The sequence below is a fragment of the Oncorhynchus masou genome, chromosome 6 (genome assembly GCF_036934945.1).
Source record: "Oncorhynchus masou masou isolate Uvic2021 chromosome 6, UVic_Omas_1.1, whole genome shotgun sequence".
Classification (NCBI taxonomy): Eukaryota; Metazoa; Chordata; class Actinopteri; order Salmoniformes; family Salmonidae; genus Oncorhynchus; species Oncorhynchus masou.
Genome location: NC_088217.1, coordinates 21,414,343 through 21,436,975, shown reverse-complemented (window position 1 = coordinate 21,436,975; position 22,633 = coordinate 21,414,343). Strand labels below are relative to the sequence as shown.

Genomic DNA, 22,633 nt, shown 5'->3' with positions numbered 1-22,633 from the left:
ATAAATGTGATGATGTTGAATCAACGTGGAGAACTCATTGGATGTGCAAAAAGTAATCAATGGAAAGGAATTTCCTTTTTTCACCCTACTTTTAACCTAAATCCAATGACATGGTGACATTTTTGGTTGATTTCACACTGAATTCACCTGAGTTGACCAATCAACAAATGTAAATCAAAAGTAGATGTTGAACTGACATCTGTGCCCAGTGCACTATCACTCCTTTCAGCCTACAACTGCTGCATGCTTTTGCAATTGCTGAAACAGTGGAGTCAGCCGGATTAAGAAATCATAGGCCCCGGGGCATGACGAAACCAGGGAAAAAAATGATATGTTATGGTGTTGGGTGAGTGTTTCTGGCATGGTTTAGAAGCTATGCCAAGGCACATTGAAGCTGTACTGGCAGCTCGTGGTGGCCCAATGCCATTTTAAGACACTTTATGTTGGTGTTTCCTTTATTTTGGCAGATACACTACATGACCAAAAGTATGTGGACAACAGCTCGTCGAACATCTCATTCCAAAATCATGGGCATTCATATGGATTGGTCCCCCTTTTGCTGCTATAACAGCCTCCTCTCTTCTGAGAAGGCTTTCCACTAGATATTGAAACTTGCTTCCATTAGGTAGGGAACTGATGTTGGGCGATTAGGCCTGGCTCGCAGTCACCATTTCAATTCATCCCAAAGGAGTTCGATGGGGTTGAGGTCAGGGCTCTGTGCAGACCAGTTCTTCCACACCGATCTCAACAAACCATTTCTGTATGGACCTCGCTCTGTGTATTGTCATGCCGAAACAGGAAAGGGCCTTCCCCAAACTGTGGCCACGAAGTTGGAAGCACAAAATCATCTAGAATGTAATTGTCTGCTGTAGCGTTAAGATTTCCATTCACTGGAACTAAGGGACCCAGTCCGAACCATGAAAAACAGCCCCAGACCAGAATTCCTCCTCCACCAAACTTTACAGTTGGCATTATGCATTCAGGCTGGTAGCATTTTCCTGGCATCCGCCAAAACCAGATTTGTCCGTCGGACTGCCAGATGGTGAAGTGTGACTCATCACTCCAGAGAACTAGTTTCCACTGCTCCAGAGTCCAATAGTGGCGAGCTAAAAGCCACTCCAGCCGATGCTTGGCATTGTGCATGGTGATCTTAGGCTTGTCTGTGGCTGCTTGGCCATTTCATGAAGTTTCCAACAAAAAGTTATTGTGCTGATGTTGCTTCCAGAAGCAGTTTGGAACTCAGTAGTGAGTGTTGCAAACTAGGACAATTTTATATGCGCCACGAGCTTCTGCACTCATCGGTCCAGTTCTGTGTGCTTGTGTTACAGTTGACTGGGGCAGCTCTAGCAGGGCAGAAATGTTACGAACTGACTTGTTGGAAAGGTGTCATCCTATGACAGTGTCACATTGAAAGTCACTGAGTTCTTCAGTAAGGCCATTCTACTGCCAATGTTTGTTTATTGAGATTGCATGGCTGTGTTCTTGATTTAATACACCACATACTTTTGTATATATAGTGTACTTGTATGTGCTTGTGATAAAACTTAATCCAAAATTGTTTTGTTTTTTATAAACTATTGATCCTCTTGGCTGATGCTCTCTTGTGTATTTTGAACAGAGAACGGGCTCCTGTGGTTCGATAAAATAAATAAAAAATGTTGGCCTCTTGGGCCCAGCCCAACTCACACAATTGACCATTCACATTTATTTATTATGCAGCTAATTTAAAATCATATATTAATCAGTTAACCACATGGGCCCACTACCTCCTCTCCTTCCCCCATCTGATGATTAGCAGAGCAGCAGCAGGCTGTCTACACTCATTGAGAGCAGGCTCCTGAGACCTCCTGTGGTTGGCGTTTTTGTTTTTTTGTTGCTTCCACTTGGGCCTGGGCACAGGGGCTTCAGCCCTGGTAAACCTAAATAAGGATCAAACCCTTTTTTTAAATTTTATTTTAACAATTTTAGCCTAAAATGACCTACCCAAATCTAACTGCCTGTAGCTCAAGACCTGAAGCAAAGATATGCAGATTCTTGATACCATTTTATTTATTTTATTATTTCACCTTTATTTATCCAGGTAGGCAAGTTGAGAACAAGTTCTCATTTACAATTGCGACCTGGCCAAGATAAAGCAAAGCAGTTTGACACATACAACGACACAGAGTTACACATGGAGTAAAACAAAAAAAAGGCCATGGTGGCAAAGTAAATACAATATAGCAAGTAAAACACTGGAATGGTAGATTTGCAATGGAAAAATGTGCAAATTAGAAATAAAAATAATGGGGTGCAAAATAAATAAATAAAATACAGTAGGGAAAGAGGTAGTTGTTTGGGCTAAATTATAGGTGGGCTATATACAGGTGCAGTAATCTGTGAGCTGCTCTGACAGTTGGTGCTTAAGGCTAGTGAGGGAGATAAGTGTTTCCAGTTTCAGAGATTTTTGTAGTTCGTTCCAGTCATTGGCAGCAGAGAACTGGAAGGAGAGGCGGCCAAAGAAAGAATTGGTTTTGGGGGTGACTAGAGATATACCTGCTGGAGCGTGTGCTACAGGTGGGAGATGCTATGGTGACCAGCGAGCTGAGATAAGGGAGGACTTTACCTAGCAGGGTCTTGTAGATGACATGGAGCCAGTGGGTTTGGCGACGAGTATGAAGCGAGGGCCAGCCAACGAGAGCGTACAGGTCGCAATGGTGGGTAGTATATGGGGCTTTGGTGACAAAACGGATTGCACTGTGATAGACTGCATCCAATTTGTTGAGTAGGGTATTGGAGGCTATTTTGTAAATGACATCGCCAAAGTCGAGGATTGGTAGGATGGTCAGTTTTTGAAAGGAAACACTTTGAAGTTTGTGGAAATGTGAAATTAATGTAGGAGAATATAACACATTAGATCTGGTAAAAGTTCATACAAAAAAAAATATATATATTTTCATTTTTTATTTTTCTTCTTTGAAATGCAAGAGAAAATGCGGCCACTAGAAGGCAGAGTTTCAGATTGATCAATTGAAGCAATGCAATACTGTAATAAGTCTGCCCAAATGTGCCAAATTGGTCAATTGATACATTTTTAAGTACATAACTATAGAGAACATACACACATGATATGGTAATACAAAATGTAAGTTTACACACTTCCAGGAATGTCATACATGATGGCTCATTAGCTTATACACTAACTTTCACACATCTGGATGGCTGGGTGTGGAGCCAGAGACAGCAGGGGTTCAAACTGTAGAACCCAGTTCCTACATTTGAATATAAAACATTTTTTATCAAACAAAACTATAGGATACATTTTATCTCTGGGGATCTCAGGATGACAAATCACAGCAAGATTACTGAATGTAAGTACATTATTTACCTTCAGAGGTGAATGTATCAAACCAGTTGCCGTGATAAACCGCCAGTTGCCGCCAAAAGACTCGGAACTAGATGGGACACACTCTTTTAACGCCACTTTGATATAAAGTGATTATCTTAGCATGTTAGGAGAGCATTTTCGCTAACCCTAGCCCGTCATTGTAAATAAGAATGGGTTCTTAACTGACTTGCCTAGTTAAATAAAGGTTACACACAATCATTTGCTAACCAGCTAGGTTAATTATCCTAACCTGCTGCGTAAGATATCCTACGAAAATGACACTTCGATATTGAAGTGGTGTGAAAAGAGTTTCCCATTACTAGATATAGACGGGATGAAAAAACATACTGGATGGAGGTTTCTGCAGATCACAGACGAAGCGTCCAATAATGGAGAAGAAAAACTCAAGTGTATTTACAGTCTTTGGAAATGCCCACTGCGATTTGCTCCACCAACCGCCTTTTCTTTGAAAGGGACGTAAGCTACGTAGACAACAATGGCACGTCATGCGTAAGTACTTGCGCCTTTCACAAGTTTGAAACTGAAGGATGAAATATTTATTTAAAAACTGACGCAAGGGCGCTAAATCTAAAACAAACTGTGAATAAAATATGAAAATATATGCAGCTGCAAAATCAGAAGTTTGTGATACACGCACGAAAGGTTCGAATGTATATTTAATTCTAAAAAAAAATATGCTAACGTTAGCAAGACATGATGATGGGTAGCTGGTTAGCTTGAGAGCCAGCTAGCTACGCAGTTATTTGCAGTGGGAAATATCTGACAAGCTAGCTAGTAGCTAGCATGATGGTTGGTAGCTAGCTAGCTACGAGCATCAGCTGATCTGATTATAGTGTTATGTTAGAACGTTTAGTTGATGTAATTAAAATATGATTTCATTTGAACTGGTTGCCTGCTGTGCTTAACATTGTATTATCTTTTGGGCGTTTTTCTGCCGCCGACTACTATAGCTAACTATATTTAGCCAGCTGGCTAACTAACGACGTTGAGTGACTTAAGTTAGCTCTGCTAACAGGGCAAGTTAAACTAGGCCGGAGCATCCTCGGCACCTCTTTGTCAGGGTACCCATGGTAAGCTCTGTTTTTCTTACAGAATGGCGCCTCGCGTACAGCTTGAGAAAGCAGCCTGGCGCTGGGTCGAGTCGGTGAGACCGGAGGACATACACCGGGAACATATTGAGATAGCTTACCGAATCTGTGTACCGTCGTGCAAGAGGGGAGCATGCAGGTAAATGGGCACACATAGTTAACAATTTTGAATTTCTTCAATTCCCATACTTAAAACTTGTCGTTTATGTCATATTCACTGCTATAATGTTGCCAGATCGCTAAGAGTGAGTTGTGTTGCATAACTATCTTATTTTGTCTGCAATTTTATTATCATGTAGCTAGCTAGTCACTCAGCTGAATGACATGTGCAGTCACAATATGAGATTTCAGCAATGGAAAGATGGGTGAAACACTTCATGACTCATTTCCTTTCCTCTAGTATTTTGATATTCACATTACAGAATGGCATCGGCTTCCTAATGATTGATGTTATTCTCAAGTTTCAATGCCTGAAACAACTGTCTCTATTTGCTTAAAAAAATGTGTGAAAGAGATGGTTGTTACGATATTGACATCTCTCCCCCTGACTTTGCTTATTAAGGAGGAATTGTAAAGGGAACCCAAATTGTCTTGTCGGTATTGGGGAACATGCCTGGTTGGGAGAGATCAACGAAAACAACTTCCACAACATTGATGATCCAAATTCAGAGCGTCGGGACAAGGTAGGCCTACATCCACAACATTCATCTTGAACACAGATTTACACCTGCAAGGACTTGCTCCTGCCTGTTTTTAAATACACATGACTTGGGTCCCCTTCAAGTTAAATTGTCTGCCTTTAATCTGCACTGATTTGAAAACACTGGATGAACTTCTCCATCTCTCTCACCCCCTCCCACCTTTCTCTATCCCCTCTCATTCTCGTCCTCCCCCTCTCTCAGAACACGTTTGTGGGTCTGACGAACCTGGGCGCCACGTGTTACGTCAACACCTTCCTGCAGGTGTGGTTCCACAACCTGGAGCTGCGCAGGACCCTGTACCTGTGTCAGAATGCCCGGGCAGAGGAACACAACATGGACTCAGGTGTGCTAGCCCTTGGAGATGAGCCCAGATTGTAGGGATGTAACAATTTACCGATACGCGTAGGTCCACGGTTCATATATTTAAAATATAAGTGCATCGGCCCTTGGGAACCCAAATGGATTACTTCCTCTCAACCTTTAAAACCCCCAAAACTTTTGTGACAACTACATCCTGTCCTTCAGTGTCTAACGAAGCATGTAATTGGCGGTAGGTAGCCTCCAGATTAGATTGTTGGCCCAGTAACTAAAAGGTTGCTGGTTCAAATACTGGAGTCGACAAGGTAAACTGTTACTGTGCCCTTGAGCAAGGCACGTGGAGTTGGCACATGTAACAAAAAAAATCACATTAGCATTACACACTTGTGTGTCACAGGATAAATGTAAGCCCCCCCCCCCAAATAATGATTATTGGGTTGACAGTCATTGATTTAATATTGCATACCAAACAACCACAGGCAATATCAATAGCCTAGTGAAACTGAGGTGTGCGCAGCTTCTCACACTGACCAACGAGAAGTAGGACAATTCCTAATCTGGCACATCTACGTGTGCCATTTTGTCAAATGGGCTGAAAATTATGTTTTACCTGAATAAAAGTAGCCTAAGCTACTGCCGGAGACACAACTCATCTGGTTACACATGCTGATCGGTTGTTCAGGTTCACCAGCAGCAATGGTTTTGGTAGATTTGGTAGTTTTACTTGAAACAATATATATATATATATCTCACACACACACACAACGTTCAAAAGTTTGGGGTCACTTAGGAATGTCCTTGTTTTTGAAAGAAAAGCATTTTTTTTGGTCAATTTTAAAATAACATCAAATTGATCAGAAATACAGTGTAGATATTGTGAATGTTGTAAATGACTATTGTAGCTGGAAACTACTTTTTTTTAATGTGTTTTTTAAAATAGAATATCTACATATCAGCAACCATCACTCCTGTGTTCCAATGGCACGTTGTGTTAGCTAATCCAAGTTTATCATTTTAAAAGGCTAATTGATCATTAGAAACCCCTTTTGCAATTATGTTAGCAGAGCAGAAAACTGTTGTCCTGATTTAAAGAAACAATAAAACTGGCCTTCCTTAGACAAGTTGAGTATCTGGAGCATCAGTGTTTGTGGGTTCGATTACAGGCTCAAAATGGCCAGAAACAAAGAACTTTCTTCTGAAACTCGTCAGTCTATTCTTGTTCTGAGAAATGAAGGCGAGAAACTTCCAAGAAACTGAAGATCTCGTACAGCGCTGTGTACTACTCCCTTCACAGAACAGCGCATACTGACTCTAACCAGAATAGAAAGAGGAGTGAGGTGTTCGGATCACAAAGAAGAACATTGCTGGAGGAGTGCTTGAGGCTATCTGTCAAGCACGGTGGAGGCAATGTGATGATCTGGGGGTGCTTTGGTGGTGGTAATGTGGGAGATTTGTACAGGGTAAAGGGGATCTTGAAGAAGGAAGGCTATCACTCCCATTTTGCAATGCCATGCCATACCATACCCTGTGGATGGCACCTAATTGGAGCCAATTTCCAAAGTACAACGGGACAATGACCCAAAGCACAGCTCCAAACTATGCAATAACTATTTAGGGAAGAAGCAATCAGCTGGTACTCTGTCTAAAATGGAGTGGCCAGCACAGTCACCGGATCTCAACCCTATTGAGCTGTTGTGGGAGCAGCTTGACTGTATGGTACGTAAGAAGTGCCCATCAAGCCAATCCAACTTGTGGGAGGTACTTCAGGAAGCATGGGGTGAAATCTCTTCAGATTACCTCAACAAATTGGCAACTAGAATGCCAAAGGTCTGCAAGGCTGTAATTGCTGCAAACTGAGGATTCTTTGACAAAAGCAAAGTTTGAAGGACACAATTATTATTTAAATTAAAAATCATTATTTATAACCATGTCAACGTCTTGACTATATTTCCTATTCATTTTTTGCAACTAATTTCATGTATGTTTTCATGGAAAATAAGGATATTTCTAAGTGACCCCAACATTTGAATGTATGTGTGTGTGTTATATCAAATATGAGAGAGTAATTTGATATACAGGGTGAAGTTGTTCATTTCTTATTTTCATTGGCTATGTCATAGCAATTGTTTTACAGGTAGATATTGATACATTACTAGCTCTAACACAAAAATGACAAGGGGGGGGACAAAAAGCAAACATTGCCCCCCAACTGATAGTGGAGTGGCTGAACTTCTAGGGACGGCAGATAGCTTAGTGGTTAGAGAATTGGGCCAGAAATCGAAAGGTTGCCCAGTTTCCCTTATGGCTCAGCCAAGGTGCCTACATCCACCATATACATAATTTACACACACACACACACCGAAGTCAGCTCAAACAGATGCTGCTCAGAGAGGCCCAGCTCATCAACAGCAGATTTTAATTTAGAATGGAAAATGAATGTGTTTATGCAACAAATGTTAGTGCATCGAACCAAATCACATCAATTTGTTCCTCTAATCAAACTGGATCGCACAGAATAGTTTCAAACTAAAATGTATTGTTCCTGTATTGTATTGGCGCCCATGTATCTAATGAATCATCTTGAAAAGTCCTCACATCATTTTCCCTTTCTCAGACTATGAGCCTCGCAGTATATGTGAACACCTGCAGTACCTGTTTGCACTGCTTCAGAACAGCAACAGAAGGTACATTGACCCCTCGGGGCTGGTCAAGGCGCTAGGGCTGGACACAGGACAACAGCAGGTAGTCATCTTTTTACATGCTCAGGAAAGTCTGAAGAGTTAACTAAGCTTCTCCAAAACATTGTTATTTTTTTATAGTGGGTATAGGAAGAAAAATAAGAATATAATTAAAATGTAAACTACAGTATTTTAATTATACTCATCATCATCTCTATTTCTCTCTCTTGCCTTTCTTTCACATTCAGGACGCTCAAGAGTTCTCCAAACTCTTTCTTTCGCTATTGGAGGACACATTATCCAAACAGAAGAACCCAAACCTGCAGAATGTCATTCAGCTGCAATTCTGTGGACAGATGTCTTACGTCACTGTGTAAGCCAGCACTACATTCACCCATCAACTTGAATCAGACTTAAGTAACATTGGGCATCCCGAGTGATGCAGCGTTCTAAGGCGCTGCGTCTCAGTGCTAGAGGCTTCACTACAGACAACCTGGTTAGAATCCAGGCTGTATCACAAACGGCCGTGATTGGAAGTCCCATAATGCTGCGCTCAATTGGCCCAGTGTTGTCCGGATTTGGCCAGTGTAGGCCGTCTTTGTAAATAAGAATTTGTTCTTAACTGACTTGCCTAGTTAAATAAAAAATAAATAAAAACAATTCTCTAACAACCCAGTGGTAGTTTTATTTGTTAGAATTTGGAATATTCAGGTTGCCATGAGAGATGTCCTTTTTTGCTTTATGGGTTGGTTTTATAAAGTCAAGCGTTTAACTATTTTGTGCTTTGACATCAGTGGTGTTGCCAGTCAGAAATGCAACAGGATTTATAGTATTTTATTACCATCATAAAGACAGATGAAACTGGGCTGTTAACTGGACTGTTCATGTCAGATTGGACACTAGGGACTTTTACTAGAGGTTTGGCTTTGTGGCTGCAAAGGTTATGCTTTTATCTGGGCAATGCTTTTGCCATTTTTGCAATTAAATTTTTTCAACTAGTACCTAGGTTTTAGTCACCTTAACTCAACCCAGACTTCTACATAACACCTTTTCAGACTTCCTTAGAAACAGCAATAACAGATGCAGACTTTGAGTGTCTTAGTCTGTGGGTTTATAACAGGTGTAACCAGTGTGGCCGCGCTTCTCCACTGCCGTCCCGATACTACGAACTGGAGCTCAACATCCAGGGCCACAAGAACCTTACAGAATGTGTCACAGAGTTTCTCAAGGTAACCTTGCATTCTGACATCACATTAGTCATGAAGATGATGATGCATCATGTTGTTCTTTAAGGCGATTATGCATTATGACAGCATATAGTTCATTAGTTTAACTAATGCATTTTGACGACACATCGGTTCCCCAAGGTATTAATGCAGTATGACATTGGTTCCCCAAGGTATGAATGCAGTATGACATTGGTTCCCCAAGGTATGAATGCAGTATGACATTGGTTCCCCAAGGTATGAATGCAGTATGACATTGGTTCCCCAAGGTATTAATGCAGTATGACATCAGGGTTATTTCCCCATGGTATTAATGCAGTATGACATTGGTTCCCCAAGGTATTAATGCAGTATGACATTGGTTCCCCAAGGTATTAATGCAGTATGACATTGGTTCCCCAAGGTATTAATGCAGTATGACATTGGTTCCCCAAGGTATTAATGCAGTATGACATTGGTTCCCCAAGGTATTAATGCAGTATGACATTGGTTCCCCAAGGTATTAATGCAGTATGACATTGGTTCCCCAAGGTATTAATGCAGTATGACATTGGTTCCCCAAGGTATTAATGCAGTATGACATTGGTTCCCCAAGGTATTAATGCAGTATGACATCAGGGTTATTTCCCCATGGTAATTAATTGATGTAACAGACTGATTGAGTTTTAAAATAACGTGTGAGTAGTTGGGTTGAACAGTTTAGAGTAAAAAAATTAAATGTTTGACCTCCTAGTGTTGACCCTGTGATCGCTCCCTGCAGGAGGAGAAGCTGGACGGTGACAACCGCTACTTCTGTGAGAGCTGCCAGAGCAAACAGAACGCCACTCGACGCATCAAACTGCACAGCCTCCCACACGTACTAAACCTGCAGCTCATGCGTTTTGTCTTCGACAGGTCAGTTTGATTCATTCATTCAGTCTGTCGTTTTGTAGAGGGGTCTCTAGTCTACAATCCCTCAGCACACAACTCAAAACGTACATACCTTCACTATTAGTGCCCATATGCAGTATCACTAAGGGTCAATGCAAGTCTAACTTGGTACTGTTGCTGAATGTTGTCTGTCTTCTGATTCTCAGACTAACGGGTCACAAGAAGAAGCTCAACACCTTCATCAGTTTTCCAGAGCAGCTGGACATGGGCCCGTTTCTGGAGGGAAAAGGTAGCGCCAGCCTTGCAATGGCTCAACATACTGTCCTAATTCTATAAATGTGGCAGAATATTTAATGATGAAGATACATGACCGAAGTTCTGTGACTATGGTATGATAAAAGCTGACCCTTTACTATGCATTATGACATACAGACACACATAATCCATGCTGTTTGTTTTGGGTCTCTCTGGGTGGCGTCCCCAGAAGATGAGAAGTGTGTGTACGAGCTGAGTGCGGTCCTGATCCACCGCGGGGTCAGCGCCTACTCGGGTCACTACATTGCACACGTGCGAGACGCCCGCACCAGCGACTGGTACAAGTTCAACGACGAGGAGATTGAGAAGATGGAGGGCAAGAAGCTACAACTGGGCATCGAGGAGGACATCGGTGAGCCCCCCTGCTCCTTTCTGCATTAGTCCACTTGTGCCCCCTTAACCTCTTCTCCCCTTCACTTCCCTGAATTGTAGCTGTATTGTTTTGTAATACAGCTTGGTTAAAAACGGACTGTTTGGTGGTAAAATTCCCACACCCACTCCCTTAATAAATCAATGTTTATTTAAAATGCATCTAAAATCGTAACACTTTACAGTAAAACAACAAATTTCAGAGATAAAATAAAAACCATACAGGAAGAATAAAGGAACTTACCACTCTTCAACATGGCTTCTCTTATACCTGTTCTCTGCTGCTGTTCTGTTCTTTCTCCAGCCGAGACGGTGAAGTCCCAGACCCGTAAGCCCAAGTGCAGTAAAGGATACCACTGCTCCAGGAACGCCTACATGCTGGTGTACAAGTGCCATAGAGAGGAGGACACTGACCCCATGGAGACCAACGTTGATGTGCCAGGTGAGGATCTAACTACTGGACTGCACCTGGTGATGACTGTAGTTCAATACATTATGTACAAGGTAAGAACTGAGCTCGCTGGATAGCTCCAGTGTGTACATCCCTTTGACATACTTTATTAAAATAATCAACCAAAGTTACCACCCCAGGGAAAAATAGGTAAGAAGAAATGTGTAGGCGGTTAAAGCTATTCCCCAGTAAGACTTGTATAGTTATATATTCCCTGCAACTAAAGTCAGCTAGATATGCGTGGTACACTACCTGTTGCTGCAGAGGTGACGTGGTTAGAATGTTGTTTGTATGACCTTTGAACCCAGCAACGGTAGCTGTGATATCAGTGGGAGCCCTCTATCTGTGCCAGGCTTTCTACAGAGGCTGGTGGACCGAGACAACAGGAAGTTTGAGGAGTGGTGCCTGGAGATGGCCGACATGCGCAAGCAGAGCGTCGACAAGGGCAAGGCCAAGCACGAAGAGGTGAAGGAACTCTACGAGCTTTTACCTGCGGAAGACGGTCGGTAAAAACATCCCCTTAGCCCAGCTATCACAATATTGCAATATGAAAGTAGTTCTTTGTTCATGATGTTGTATAATGCATTATAACTAGGGCTGTTAAACGATTAAAATAATTAATCGAGTTGATGGCATTAGTTATTGCAATTTTTTAATGTACTCAAATTTGGCCCTAAAATATTTTTCCATTTAATTCGCAGTGCATTGAGTTACAGGCATACTATGTTTTGATTTGTAAGGGATGGAAACACAAAATGATCTACATCCGAATGTTTTAATAGCATTTTCCCCTTAAACACAAGTCACTGTAACGTACAGCTATTTATGCTCCATATGTTTAAGTAGGCCTACTCTCATCAATGTTCTTGAAGTTTAACACTTATGCACAACACAAAGCTAAGTACTGTTACTGCTTCAGGCATTCTAAATCAGTGGCTACAGGGAAAACCTGGCTCTATGGATACAAAGAGCTTTTACATTTGTCCAACAATCTTATGAAAACACTGTAACCATCTGTACTGTTCAGGGCCCTGTTTCCCAAAAGCATCTTAAGGCTAATAAGTTCATTGTTAGAACCTTCATAGGAGCCTTGTTAAATCTCCCAGCTGTTTCCCTAAACGCTCGTTATTAACGTTGCACTTGAAAACGCTCGTAATTTAGTGCCTGCCTCAGATCACTCGAAGAACAGCTAAGTGCGTCGTTAGATGCTTTTTATCCTCCCGCGTCACTTTGTACATAGAAAATATACTATAAAAACAGAATCCCGTGGTTTAACTGTCTCTCTGTGACTGCCGATAACTTCAGAACATAGTTGACTACAAATACAAAGTTGTCAATGTCTACAATTGATACAAACATGCGACATAAAAATATGCGTCAAATGAAAACAGAGTTGACTGCATTAAAATATAAATAGTAGACTATAGGCCTATTTCATTCATATTAAAATAAATAGATTGAACATTATATCGAGTTTGCTACTTGTCGGCAAGTCAACATCGACACATGCTCCAACAACGCACTTAGCGACTGTTCTCTATGCATGGTGTTTTGGGGAACGCATATTAGATCTTCGGCAATTGTAGGAAAGATCCGAAGCCTAAGTTGCATCACTATCGGGGAAACTGGGCCCAGATAACTTTAAGTAGCCTATTCCTTCTCAGTTCTTCCTGTGCCATCCAATTTTGTGGTCAAGTTATCAGGTTGCTAGCTAGAGGCACACGGTCTTCATAAAGGCACAAGTATTGGCTGTAGTTGTGCGCTTTAAAAGGGTCAGTGTGGAAACACGCTTCAAAGGTCCGTCCGGTAAAGAAATGGAGTTGCGATTAATGGCGTCAGAAATAATTTGCGGAGATAATTTTTACAGCCCTAATTATACCACATCCCTGGTATGCTATGCAGGTGCATTTACCGTAGCTATGCTTACTTTGTAAAGAAACAAAGTCACACAAGAATATAGCTCTGAGGTATTTACAATCAATTTTGTACGAGTGCGATATACTGTGTGTTGCCCATTTTCTTTATCCAGAGTTCTTTTGCCCAGCACTGAAGTTCAACTAAGATGTCCATCTTACAAGGTTGAGGTCCGGCTCGTGTGTTTCATGTTCGTGTGTTTGTTTCAGGCCAGCAGTATGAGTTTGTGCCTCTGGAGTGGTTGAAGAAATGGCTGGACGACTCGACGGTCACTAAAGAAATCGACAACGGCAACTTCCTCTGTTCTCATGGTAAACTTCACCCAGACAAGGTGGGGGAGGCCAAGAGGATCTCTGTTAAAGCAGCAGAGCTTCTCTTTGACAGATACGGCGGAGGACCCAGACTAGATGGTAAGAGAGATTGCTGATATGCATGGATAGTCTCAGCTCCTTTCTGTGACCTCTGACCTTGTGTGTGTGACTCTGTGTCCAGGGTCAACTCTCTGTGAGGAATGTGTGGGCCAGAGATGCAGGGTGCTGCGGCTAAAGAACCAGCTGGCCGAGGACTACAAAGAAGTCACCAACCTTGTCAAGGGCCCGCCCAAAAGGTAACCACACACTCACAGATTAATGGCAACGTTTTGTGTTTGTAAAACAGTCCTCGCAGTGCAGAATGTTAGACAAAATAACAGTATATTTTATTGATCCAGACATGTTTGTAGTACTTCAGCTAGCGATTGCAGTTTGCGCAATGTGTGTATGTTCTAATATCTCACCCCTATCTGACAGTGATGAGGGGTACTGGGTGGGCAAGACGTCTCTTCGGAGCTGGAGACAGCTGGCCTTGGAGCAGCTGGATGAGGACGAGGAGGAGACCAAACACATTGATGGCAAAACCAACGGAGAGGGACCAGAGATCACTGCTACTAAAGGTACACAAACCAACAGAGGTCACAGAGTACAACTTGAAAAACTACTTGTCACAATGGAATGTAGAGTAGGTAACTACAATATTATTAGAATCATGTCAGAAGTAACATATTCACCTCCTTTGTGCGGAGATCATGATTGATTAGATTGGTTATTGCTGTCTGGTTCTTTATCAGTGTGGCCCAGTATTGTTTGAATTATTGCTGTCTGATTCCAGAGTACGGCCCAGAGAACCAGGATGAAGACGAGGAGGAGATGAAGACCTTCAACGAGGACATCCTCTGTCGGCATGGTGGCCTGAGTATCCTGGAGAGCGAGAGGCGGCTGGTGGCGGAGGAGGTGTGGTCCAAACTGAGGGTGTATTTCCCCAGAGCCCCCCAGTTCACCCAGCTACAGGAGCCCTGTCAGCAGTGCCTGGTAAGAAGGGATGGAAAGAGGTGGTGGGAGGGATAGAGATACTGTTGTCTCTCTCCCTAGTCCTCTCTAGCCTTGTAAATGGAAAAACCAAATTGAGCTGATCACATTCCTTTTAGCTGTGTGATATCCCTGTGGGTTTTCCTGTAGAGGCTGGAGCGTGAGGGGAAGGAGAATGAGGCTCTGAACAGGATGATGGCGTCAGAACAGAAGAGCTCCCTACTCAACCTGTTCCAGGAGAAGAACAGACCCACACTCACAAAGTGGCCGCAGGTAATAACTGTTAGTGCACAGGTAATAACAATATCGACTGTAATTTTTGGTGAGTGGATATTTACAAGCGAATATGAACGAGACATTGTGCAAATTAACAAAGTTTTGACGCATGCTTGTCTGAAGGAAGAACAGTCCTGGCTCTGGAGCAGCATGTGTACACGCTGTGTCTGTGTAGTCGCTAGGTTAACTGGTCTGCCTGCTCTGCTCAGAGAATGCCTGGGGGGAGCAGATGGGCCAAGAATGGAGAGGAGAAAAAACACAAGGAAATCAAGATGGTTTGGCAGCGGTACAGATTTCTCAAACACAGCAGAAAGCTAACGCTGTGATGTCCGTCTCATTCATTCAGCCACTTACAGTGGCAAGAAGAAGTATGTGAACCCTTTGGCAGTAACTGGATTTCTGCATAAACTGGTCATACAATTTGATCTGATTTTCATCTAGGTCACAACAATAGACAAACACAGTCTGCTTAAACTAACACACAAACAATTATACGTGTTCATGTCTTTATTGTACACACTGGAAAAGTATGTGATTCCTTGGATTTAATAACTGGTTGACCCTCCTTTGGCAGCAATAAACTCAACCAAATGTTTTCTGGAGTTGCGGATCAGACCTCCACAACGGTCAGGAGGAATTTTAGACCATTCCTCTTTACAAAACTTTTTCAATTCAGCAATATTTTTGGGATGTCTGGTGTGAACTGCTCTCTTGAGGTCATGCCACAGCATCTCAATTGGGTTGAGGTCAGGACTCTGACTGGGCCACTCCAGAAGGCGTATTTTCTTTTGTTGAAGCCATTCTGTTGATGATTTACATTATTTTTTTATTTTACCTTTATTTTACTAGGCAAGTCAGTTAAGAACAAATTCTTATTTTCAATGACAGTGGGTTAAACAGAGGGTTAACTGCCTAGGAACAGTGGGTTAACTGCCTGTTCAGGGGCAGAACGACAGATTTGTACCTTGTCAGCTCGGGGATTCGACCTTTCAACCTTTCGGTTACTAATCCAACGCTCTAACCACTAGGCTACCCTGCCGCCCCGATTTGTGTCGTTGTCCTTTGCATCACCCAACTTCTGTTGAGCTTCAATTGGCGGATAGATAGTTTAATCTGTCAACAGAATATTTTGCCAGTAGCACTGTGGAACATCCAGGTGCACTTTTGCAAACTTCAGACGTGCAGCCATGTTTTTTTGGACAGCAGCGGCTTCTTCTGTGGCGTCCTCCCATGAACCCCATTATTTTTTTAGTGTTTTAAGTATTATAGATTCGTCAACAGGGATGTTATCATGTTCCAGAGATTTCTGTAAGTCTTTAGCATACATTCTAGGATTCTTAATCTCATTGAGCATTTTGCGCTGTGCTCTTGGTCATCTTTGCAGGACGGCCACTCCTAAGGAGAGTAGCAACAATGCTGAACTTTCTCCATTTATAGACACTTTGTCTTACCGTGGACTGATGACCATCAAGGCTTTCAGAGATACTTTTGTAACCTTTTCCAGCTTTAAGCAAGGCAACCATTCTTAATGGTTCACATCAGGCAATGCTTCTTGTGAATAGCAAACTCAAATTTTGTGAGTTTTATTTATAGGGCAAAGCAGCGCTAACCAACATCTCAATGATTGGACTCCAGGTTAGCTGACTCCTGACTCCAATTAGCTTTTGGAGAAGTCATTAGGGGTTCACATACTTTTTCCAACCTACTGTGAATGTTTAAATGATGTATTCAATATAAAGACCTGCCAACATGCACGCATTTTGCGTACCAACTACGCAATTCTCTGTCCATGTACGCAGGTACGAGATCCGAGTTAAAAGTACGCAGAAATGAATAGGGCCTGATATATATATATATCATTTAAAAAAAACAACATTTTAATAAAAAATAAATCCACTGAGTAAATCTAACATCTCGATTCTCGAGCAGTAACACACAGACATGTACGAAGTTTGTCAACGGACATGGAAATTAATTTTTCGACGTAGCTACCGGGTGTCTGCCCCCCTGTTTGTTGTGATGTTGAGTTTGCTGACTGTCAGCTGTACGTAAACACATGGACAAATCTCTTTTCGACTCCGTGTGTTGTGGAAAGGTAAACACTAATTGTTTTAAGCTAACGCTAGCGATCATAAGATCTCTAAAGTGCCAGCAGTTCACTCGCATTTGCTAGTGAAATAAATTAAATGCAAATACGAACAATAACTGGTCGCATTTGTGCGAGTGTGATATACACATTAGTTGCGTCCCATTAGTTGTATTTTCCAAGTAACATTACGAAGATCACGCAACCTGATATACTGTAACTGTAATTATGATCCACGTCACAAAAAGCATTACAAAAGTATCATCAAAAATAAATATAAACATGTTGGCATTAAATGAAGTCGGGAGTTTAGAAGACTGTGCGATGTAGAATGAATGAGTGTCCGGTATTGGCTATAGAGGCCATGCTTCTAAAATGCCTTCGCAGTAGATTTGAGATGTTATCAATTTCGAATACAATGGGCACCTTAGGCTGAAACACCGGACTCCAGCGAACTGCGTTCAGATTCCCTTTGCGGTAGCCTACTTAAGCTTTGTGTAGCCAGTATGCGGTCTGTATCGATGCGATTATTTATTTTTATGTTTTCAAAGTGGTTTTGCTTTTTGTGTTAATTAGGAACCGTGTCTTTAAAGCGACCAGACTCACAAACAGCGCGCGTACAAGCGTGCAAGGAAAGAGAACCCAATTCGGCGGGTGCTACGAGCGCGAGTTTAATCTCCAATTTACTGCTCGCATCTGGTACTCTAAAAGGTTGGGACAGGCTTGGCAATAATTTGTGTGTTATTAGTTTAAGCACACTGTTTGTCTATTGTTGTGGCTTAGATGAATATCAGTTAAAATTTGATGACCAATTTATGCAGAAATTCAGGAAATTACAAAGGGTTCACATATTTTTTTCTTGCCACTGTAGAAAACTAGCAAGTTTCACACACAGAGAAAAATTATGAAACCCATAAGAAATATACTGCTGTGTTTTATAAAAGCAGATTTGAAATGCTTCTTATTGTAATTTCTGCTCAACACAGACTATTGTTGTTGCACTTCTCCACTGGATGAGAATTCACAAACCAGCAGCACTCGGATGTGTAGCTACCTTTCTCCGGGACTTCTCAGTGTAGCTGAATGTTGTACTAATGTATTTTCTGTGAAGGAAAACTGTAGTTGCACTCCCCTGATAACTCTGAAGCATAAACACACTGACTTTCAATATAAAACACGACCCCTGTCGACACACAGCTGGACTCACCTGCTCCCACTTTCTCCTGTTGTGCTGTTTACAAAGAAATATATGTGACTGGCTCATTTGTTCTGGGGAACTGTTTTATAATGTGCAATACGTTAGGAGTTAAAGCAGATTGCATTCATTTCACAGCTCAAATTATTTTACAAGTTGACTGCAGGTATTTACTTAAAATGTAGCTACAATTGGGGCCTCCCGAGTTGTGCAGGGTCTAAGGTACTGCATTGCAGTGCCACTAGAGATTCTGGGTTCGAGTCAGAATCTCGGGAGACCCATGGGGCGGGGAACAATTGGCCCAGCGTCGTCCGGGTTTGGGGAAGATTTGGCCGACAGGGATGTCGTTGTCCTATCGCGCACTGGCGACTCCTTTTGCGGGTCGGGTGCAGTGCGTGCTGACATGGTTGCCAGGTGTACAGTGTTTCCTCCAACACATTGGTGCGGCTGGCTTCCGGGCTTAAGTGGGCATTTTGTCAAAAAGCAGTGCGGTTGGCTTGTGTTTCGGAGGACGCACGGCTCTTGACCTCTGACCTTGAGCAATGAGACAAGACTGTAACTACCAATTGGACACCATGAAATTGGGGAGAAAAAGTTTTTTTTTTTTAAGTAGCTACAATTATTAAAATGTATGGAAAAACTTGAAAAATAGTTACGTTATTGACCATCCTGTGGCTTTTTCCAAATACCCTGGTATACTGCCCAAGCCTACTAGACAAGTAATAAGTTAGTACACGTGTAATAACACAGGTAATAATGGTTATTGCACAGATAATAAGAGGTATTAACAGTTTGTACACTTGATAGATATCTTATTGGCTGAACTGAATATATTTGTTGATGACATGTTGACATACTGATGAATCCAATCTTTGTTTTAGGAGACGGACATTCTCTACATAGTTCCTCTGTTTTTTGTGGACGAGTGGAGAAAGTTCATCAGGTAAGTCCAGTCCTAATCCTATAGTTTTTTTTTTGAGTGCTTCACCATTCAAACTGCCAAATGAATGACACCCCCCTCTCTCTCTGTAGGAGGCCCACTAAGACCACCCCAGTGTCTAGCGTGGGGAACAGTTTGCTCCTTTGTCCTCATGGAGGCTTCATGTTCACCCATGACTCCATGTTGATGGGAGACGCCCAACAGTGAGTGACTTCACTGACCTCTGTCTGACCCCTCTCGACCCATGTTGTTTTCATGTTTTATACAGCGCTGCTCTGGTCTTCATCATCCATCCCTCCTGGTCTCATGTTGTGTGCTGTTCCCTCTGCACAGTATAGCCCTTCTCTGGCCCAGTGAATGGGAGGTGATCAGCAGACACTTCCTGGTTGATCAGGCAATCTCCATCTGCCGGATCAGTCAGGCCACACCCAACGGCTCCAGTGTGGAGTACACCACCCAACCTGGTGAGATTCAAGTCCTTATGATTTCCCTCAACTATGTGACTTAATGCTGCTATTCTGTTATGATTCTTTGAGAACTGTGCAGAGGAACTGTTTGACTGTGTTTGTGTTCTGTGTCCAGAGCTTTGTAGGGACTGCAGAGAAGGCTTCATCTTCCAGCAACAGAGGGACATGAGAGAGTATGCACAAGCCACAGTCTATGTCCGCAAGGTCATAGACGACAAGAGGGTGAGTGTCTTTCTCTCTCTTCTCTTTCTCTCTTTAGGAAATATGTCTGTCACAGAGTGTAATATGCGTATAGTATGAATCTCCAGAGAAGAATACAACTGCCTTCCTATTTAGCTAATGGAGGCAGCTCCTGAGGTGAATGTGAGTGGGTCGGAGGCAGAGGATGAGAGGGAGGAGCCTGTTACTAAGGTGGACGGAGAGCGAGACCCTGACTTTAGCCAGGTAGGACACAAACCCCTCACTTCAGTTTCACTTTTTATTGCTTATAAGTCTCTAAGAATTGAATGTTTGAGTAATGGTTTTGTGAACTAAACCATTTACCAATAATGTAGAAGTTAGAAGTGCTGAGAGGATGATTGACATGGATATTGCCCGATGTTTCCCTTGCTTCCTGGTCACATGATGTCTGTCCAGATAGAGGACGGGGCGAAGCGTCAGAGGCTGAGTGACGGCACCATCGGTGCTGCCGCAAGTCCGGCCCGCATGGCCAGTGGCGGCAAATCAGGTATCAGGAGGAGCACAAGGCACAGGAAGCTCCGGGGAGAGAAAGCACTCATCGTCTCAGCCAATCAGACGCTCAAGGAGCTCAAAATACAAGTGAGGGGTCCACCAGTGTTGCCATCGATGGAGGCTTGAATAACCATAATGCATCATCCTTGTTTTTGCTCAACACTGAATCTAAGGATTCCTGATCCCTAACTCTGGTGTGTGTTAATGGTTCTCCCTCAGATCATGCATGCCTTCTCTGTGGCCCCGTTTGATCAGAACCTGTCGATCGATGGCCGGTGTCTAACGGACGACTCTGCCACCCTCGGCAGCCTAGGAGTTATCCCAGAGAGCGTCATCTGTCTGAAGGTATGTACCGCATTTATATTAGATTTGATTATAAACTTGAATTTAAAGTTAAATAAAATTGAATGGGGTAAAGACTAGTATCTAATATGAAAGTGAACACGCCATCATGTCATTACCGGAGACGAGCAGTGAATGGTTTGAAGTTGCTTATTCCTGAATATGCCTTTTGTCTTTTTCTTTCAGGCTGATGAACCCATAGCAGATTATGCAGCATTGGATGACGTTTATCAGGGTATGTTTCTTTTCCTCTCGTTTTTCAAATTTTTTCTCTTCTTTCTTTTGTATACCTGAATCTTTTGTACACTATGAATTGAAAGATTCCATTTGCTAACATCGGTTTCTGTTCTTTTTTCAGTCTGTATGCCTGAAGAAGGATTTAAAGGTATGTTCTGATTGCAATCATGTTTGCATTAATTTGTTTTTTTAACCCTGATTTGCAGTATGTGCAGCTGTTATCTTTGACATACAACAACTCAATAAAACATACTGTATGGATCCATTCAGGCACTGGGCTTCTCGGTCACTGAAGAAGACATGACAGTCTCTGCCCTCGAGGCGGACTGAAGCTGGACAACAAGAATCAAAAGCTTGTAGTGTCCATAAATTGGAAAAAAGTGCTTTAATTTTGGTTTCTCTTATGTCGTTTTCTAAAGATTTCGTTTTTGTATTTTAAGCTGTGACTGTTGCAAATCCTTTGGTTATTTCTTTGTTAAAATTTATCTGCTGACTTTTTAATATTTAAAGACGTTTATGCATTCTCTGGGACTTTGTGGTCACACTCTTCGCCTGGGCTGTAAGTAGAAACGGGTCATGAGAATCGAGTGGCATCTTCCAATGTGGAACCCAAACTTCTCTTCTGTCTGCTTCCGTAGACTTCTGAGAGGATCGACCCAATTGAATTTTACAAGATACATTTTTTTTGTTCAAAAGAAAATTGTGGTCTCACTGCAAATTTTCTTCAAACATTTAAAGAATGCATGAGCAACTCTTAAATATTGAACATTGTAACTGTTTGGTGGTTTAACATTTAAGTACCTCAACAACAAAGTTAACAAAATACTCCCTTGCATTTAGAATAATAAAATATATGTATATTTCTTAAATGAATAAAAAACATTGCACATTTAGATTAGGTTTGTGCTGCAGTCAGAAACCGATGCAGGCCTTGATGTGAACTGTTATTTCATATGGGCAATAAAGTTGTTTTTTCTCCAACAGATTTTCTCACACACACATTGTTTTGGATCTATTTGTGCACTGTGTGAAGTGAAAAACCAACCATGGGGAGGTTTCCCCAATACAGATTAAGCCTCATCATGTGTCTGGGAAACCGTCTCTCTGACCCGTTCTTTCATACCTCAATGCTTTGACCACTACGTTATTGATAAAGTATCAACTCTCGTTCTGTAACACACATAGTAAACCATGTCTGGATGTGTCGTGCATCTACGAGAGAGCATGGTGTGTGTTTTTTAGATTCAAAGTTTATTGGTCATGTACACAGATTTGCAGATGTTATCGCAGGTGCAGCAAAATGCTTATGTTTCTAGCTCTGACAGGAGTCATATTTAGCAATAAAATAACCAAAAAGTATCAGAACAAGCAGTCAGAATCTGGAAAGTGTGTGTACAGCAGTAGTTATAGGATGACCCATGACTAGAATACAGTGCCTTCAGGAAGTATTCACACTCCTGGACTTTTTCCACATATTGCTGTTACAACCAGAATTTAAAATGGAATAAATTGAGATTTGTCACTAACCTACATAATGTCAAATTTTGCTGAAGACTCATCTTCAGTAGGTCCTATGATTGAGTGTAGTTTGGCCAAGGGGTGCGAATGTGAACAGCAAGGCACTGGAGCGACTAACTGCCCTTGCGCCCCCTTGGGCTCATGTGGTGGAGGAGAACTTTGTGGGCTATACTCAGCCT

At 42.1% G+C, this 22,633-nt stretch overlaps 1 protein-coding gene across 6 annotated transcripts; it reads left to right on the top strand.

The window, feature by feature from the left end:
- Window positions 1-3,781: 3,781 nt before the first annotated feature.
- On the top strand, window positions 3,782-21,919 carry LOC135541570 (ubiquitin carboxyl-terminal hydrolase 48-like). 6 transcript variants are annotated; one of them, XM_064967874.1, is made up of 27 exons: window positions 3,787-3,877; window positions 4,481-4,615; window positions 5,039-5,159; window positions 5,379-5,520; window positions 8,110-8,237; window positions 8,422-8,546; window positions 9,294-9,402; window positions 10,160-10,293; window positions 10,476-10,558; window positions 10,757-10,936; window positions 11,258-11,395; window positions 11,757-11,906; window positions 13,528-13,728; window positions 13,811-13,925; window positions 14,107-14,249; window positions 14,465-14,664; window positions 14,812-14,934; window positions 19,100-19,161; window positions 19,251-19,361; window positions 19,492-19,622; window positions 19,741-19,847; window positions 19,962-20,069; window positions 20,262-20,444; window positions 20,577-20,702; window positions 20,886-20,934; window positions 21,058-21,084; window positions 21,207-21,919. In XM_064967874.1, the coding sequence occupies exons 1-27, from the start codon at window positions 3,864-3,866 to the stop codon at window positions 21,227-21,229; spliced, it is 3,168 nt and encodes a 1,055-aa protein (XP_064823946.1). In that variant the 5' UTR covers window positions 3,787-3,863; the 3' UTR covers window positions 21,230-21,919. The 6 variants fall into 6 exon arrangements, with proteins under 6 accessions (XP_064823950.1, XP_064823949.1, XP_064823946.1 ...); XM_064967873.1 differs by having other exon boundaries at window positions 10,754-10,936; XM_064967875.1 differs by lacking the exon at window positions 3,787-3,877 and adding an exon at window positions 3,885-4,030 and having other exon boundaries at window positions 10,754-10,936.
- The last annotated feature ends 714 nt before the right edge of the window (window positions 21,920-22,633 follow it).

Bases quoted from the DNA above. Each gene is read 5' to 3' on its own strand.
- LOC135541570 (XM_064967873.1), top strand. The intron at 9,403-10,159 runs GTAACCTTGCAT...CGCTCCCTGCAG, and splicing joins GTGTCACAGAGTTTCTCAAG to GAGGAGAAGCTGGACGGTGA. The intron at 14,250-14,464 runs GTACACAAACCA...GTCTGATTCCAG, and splicing joins AGAGATCACTGCTACTAAAG to AGTACGGCCCAGAGAACCAG.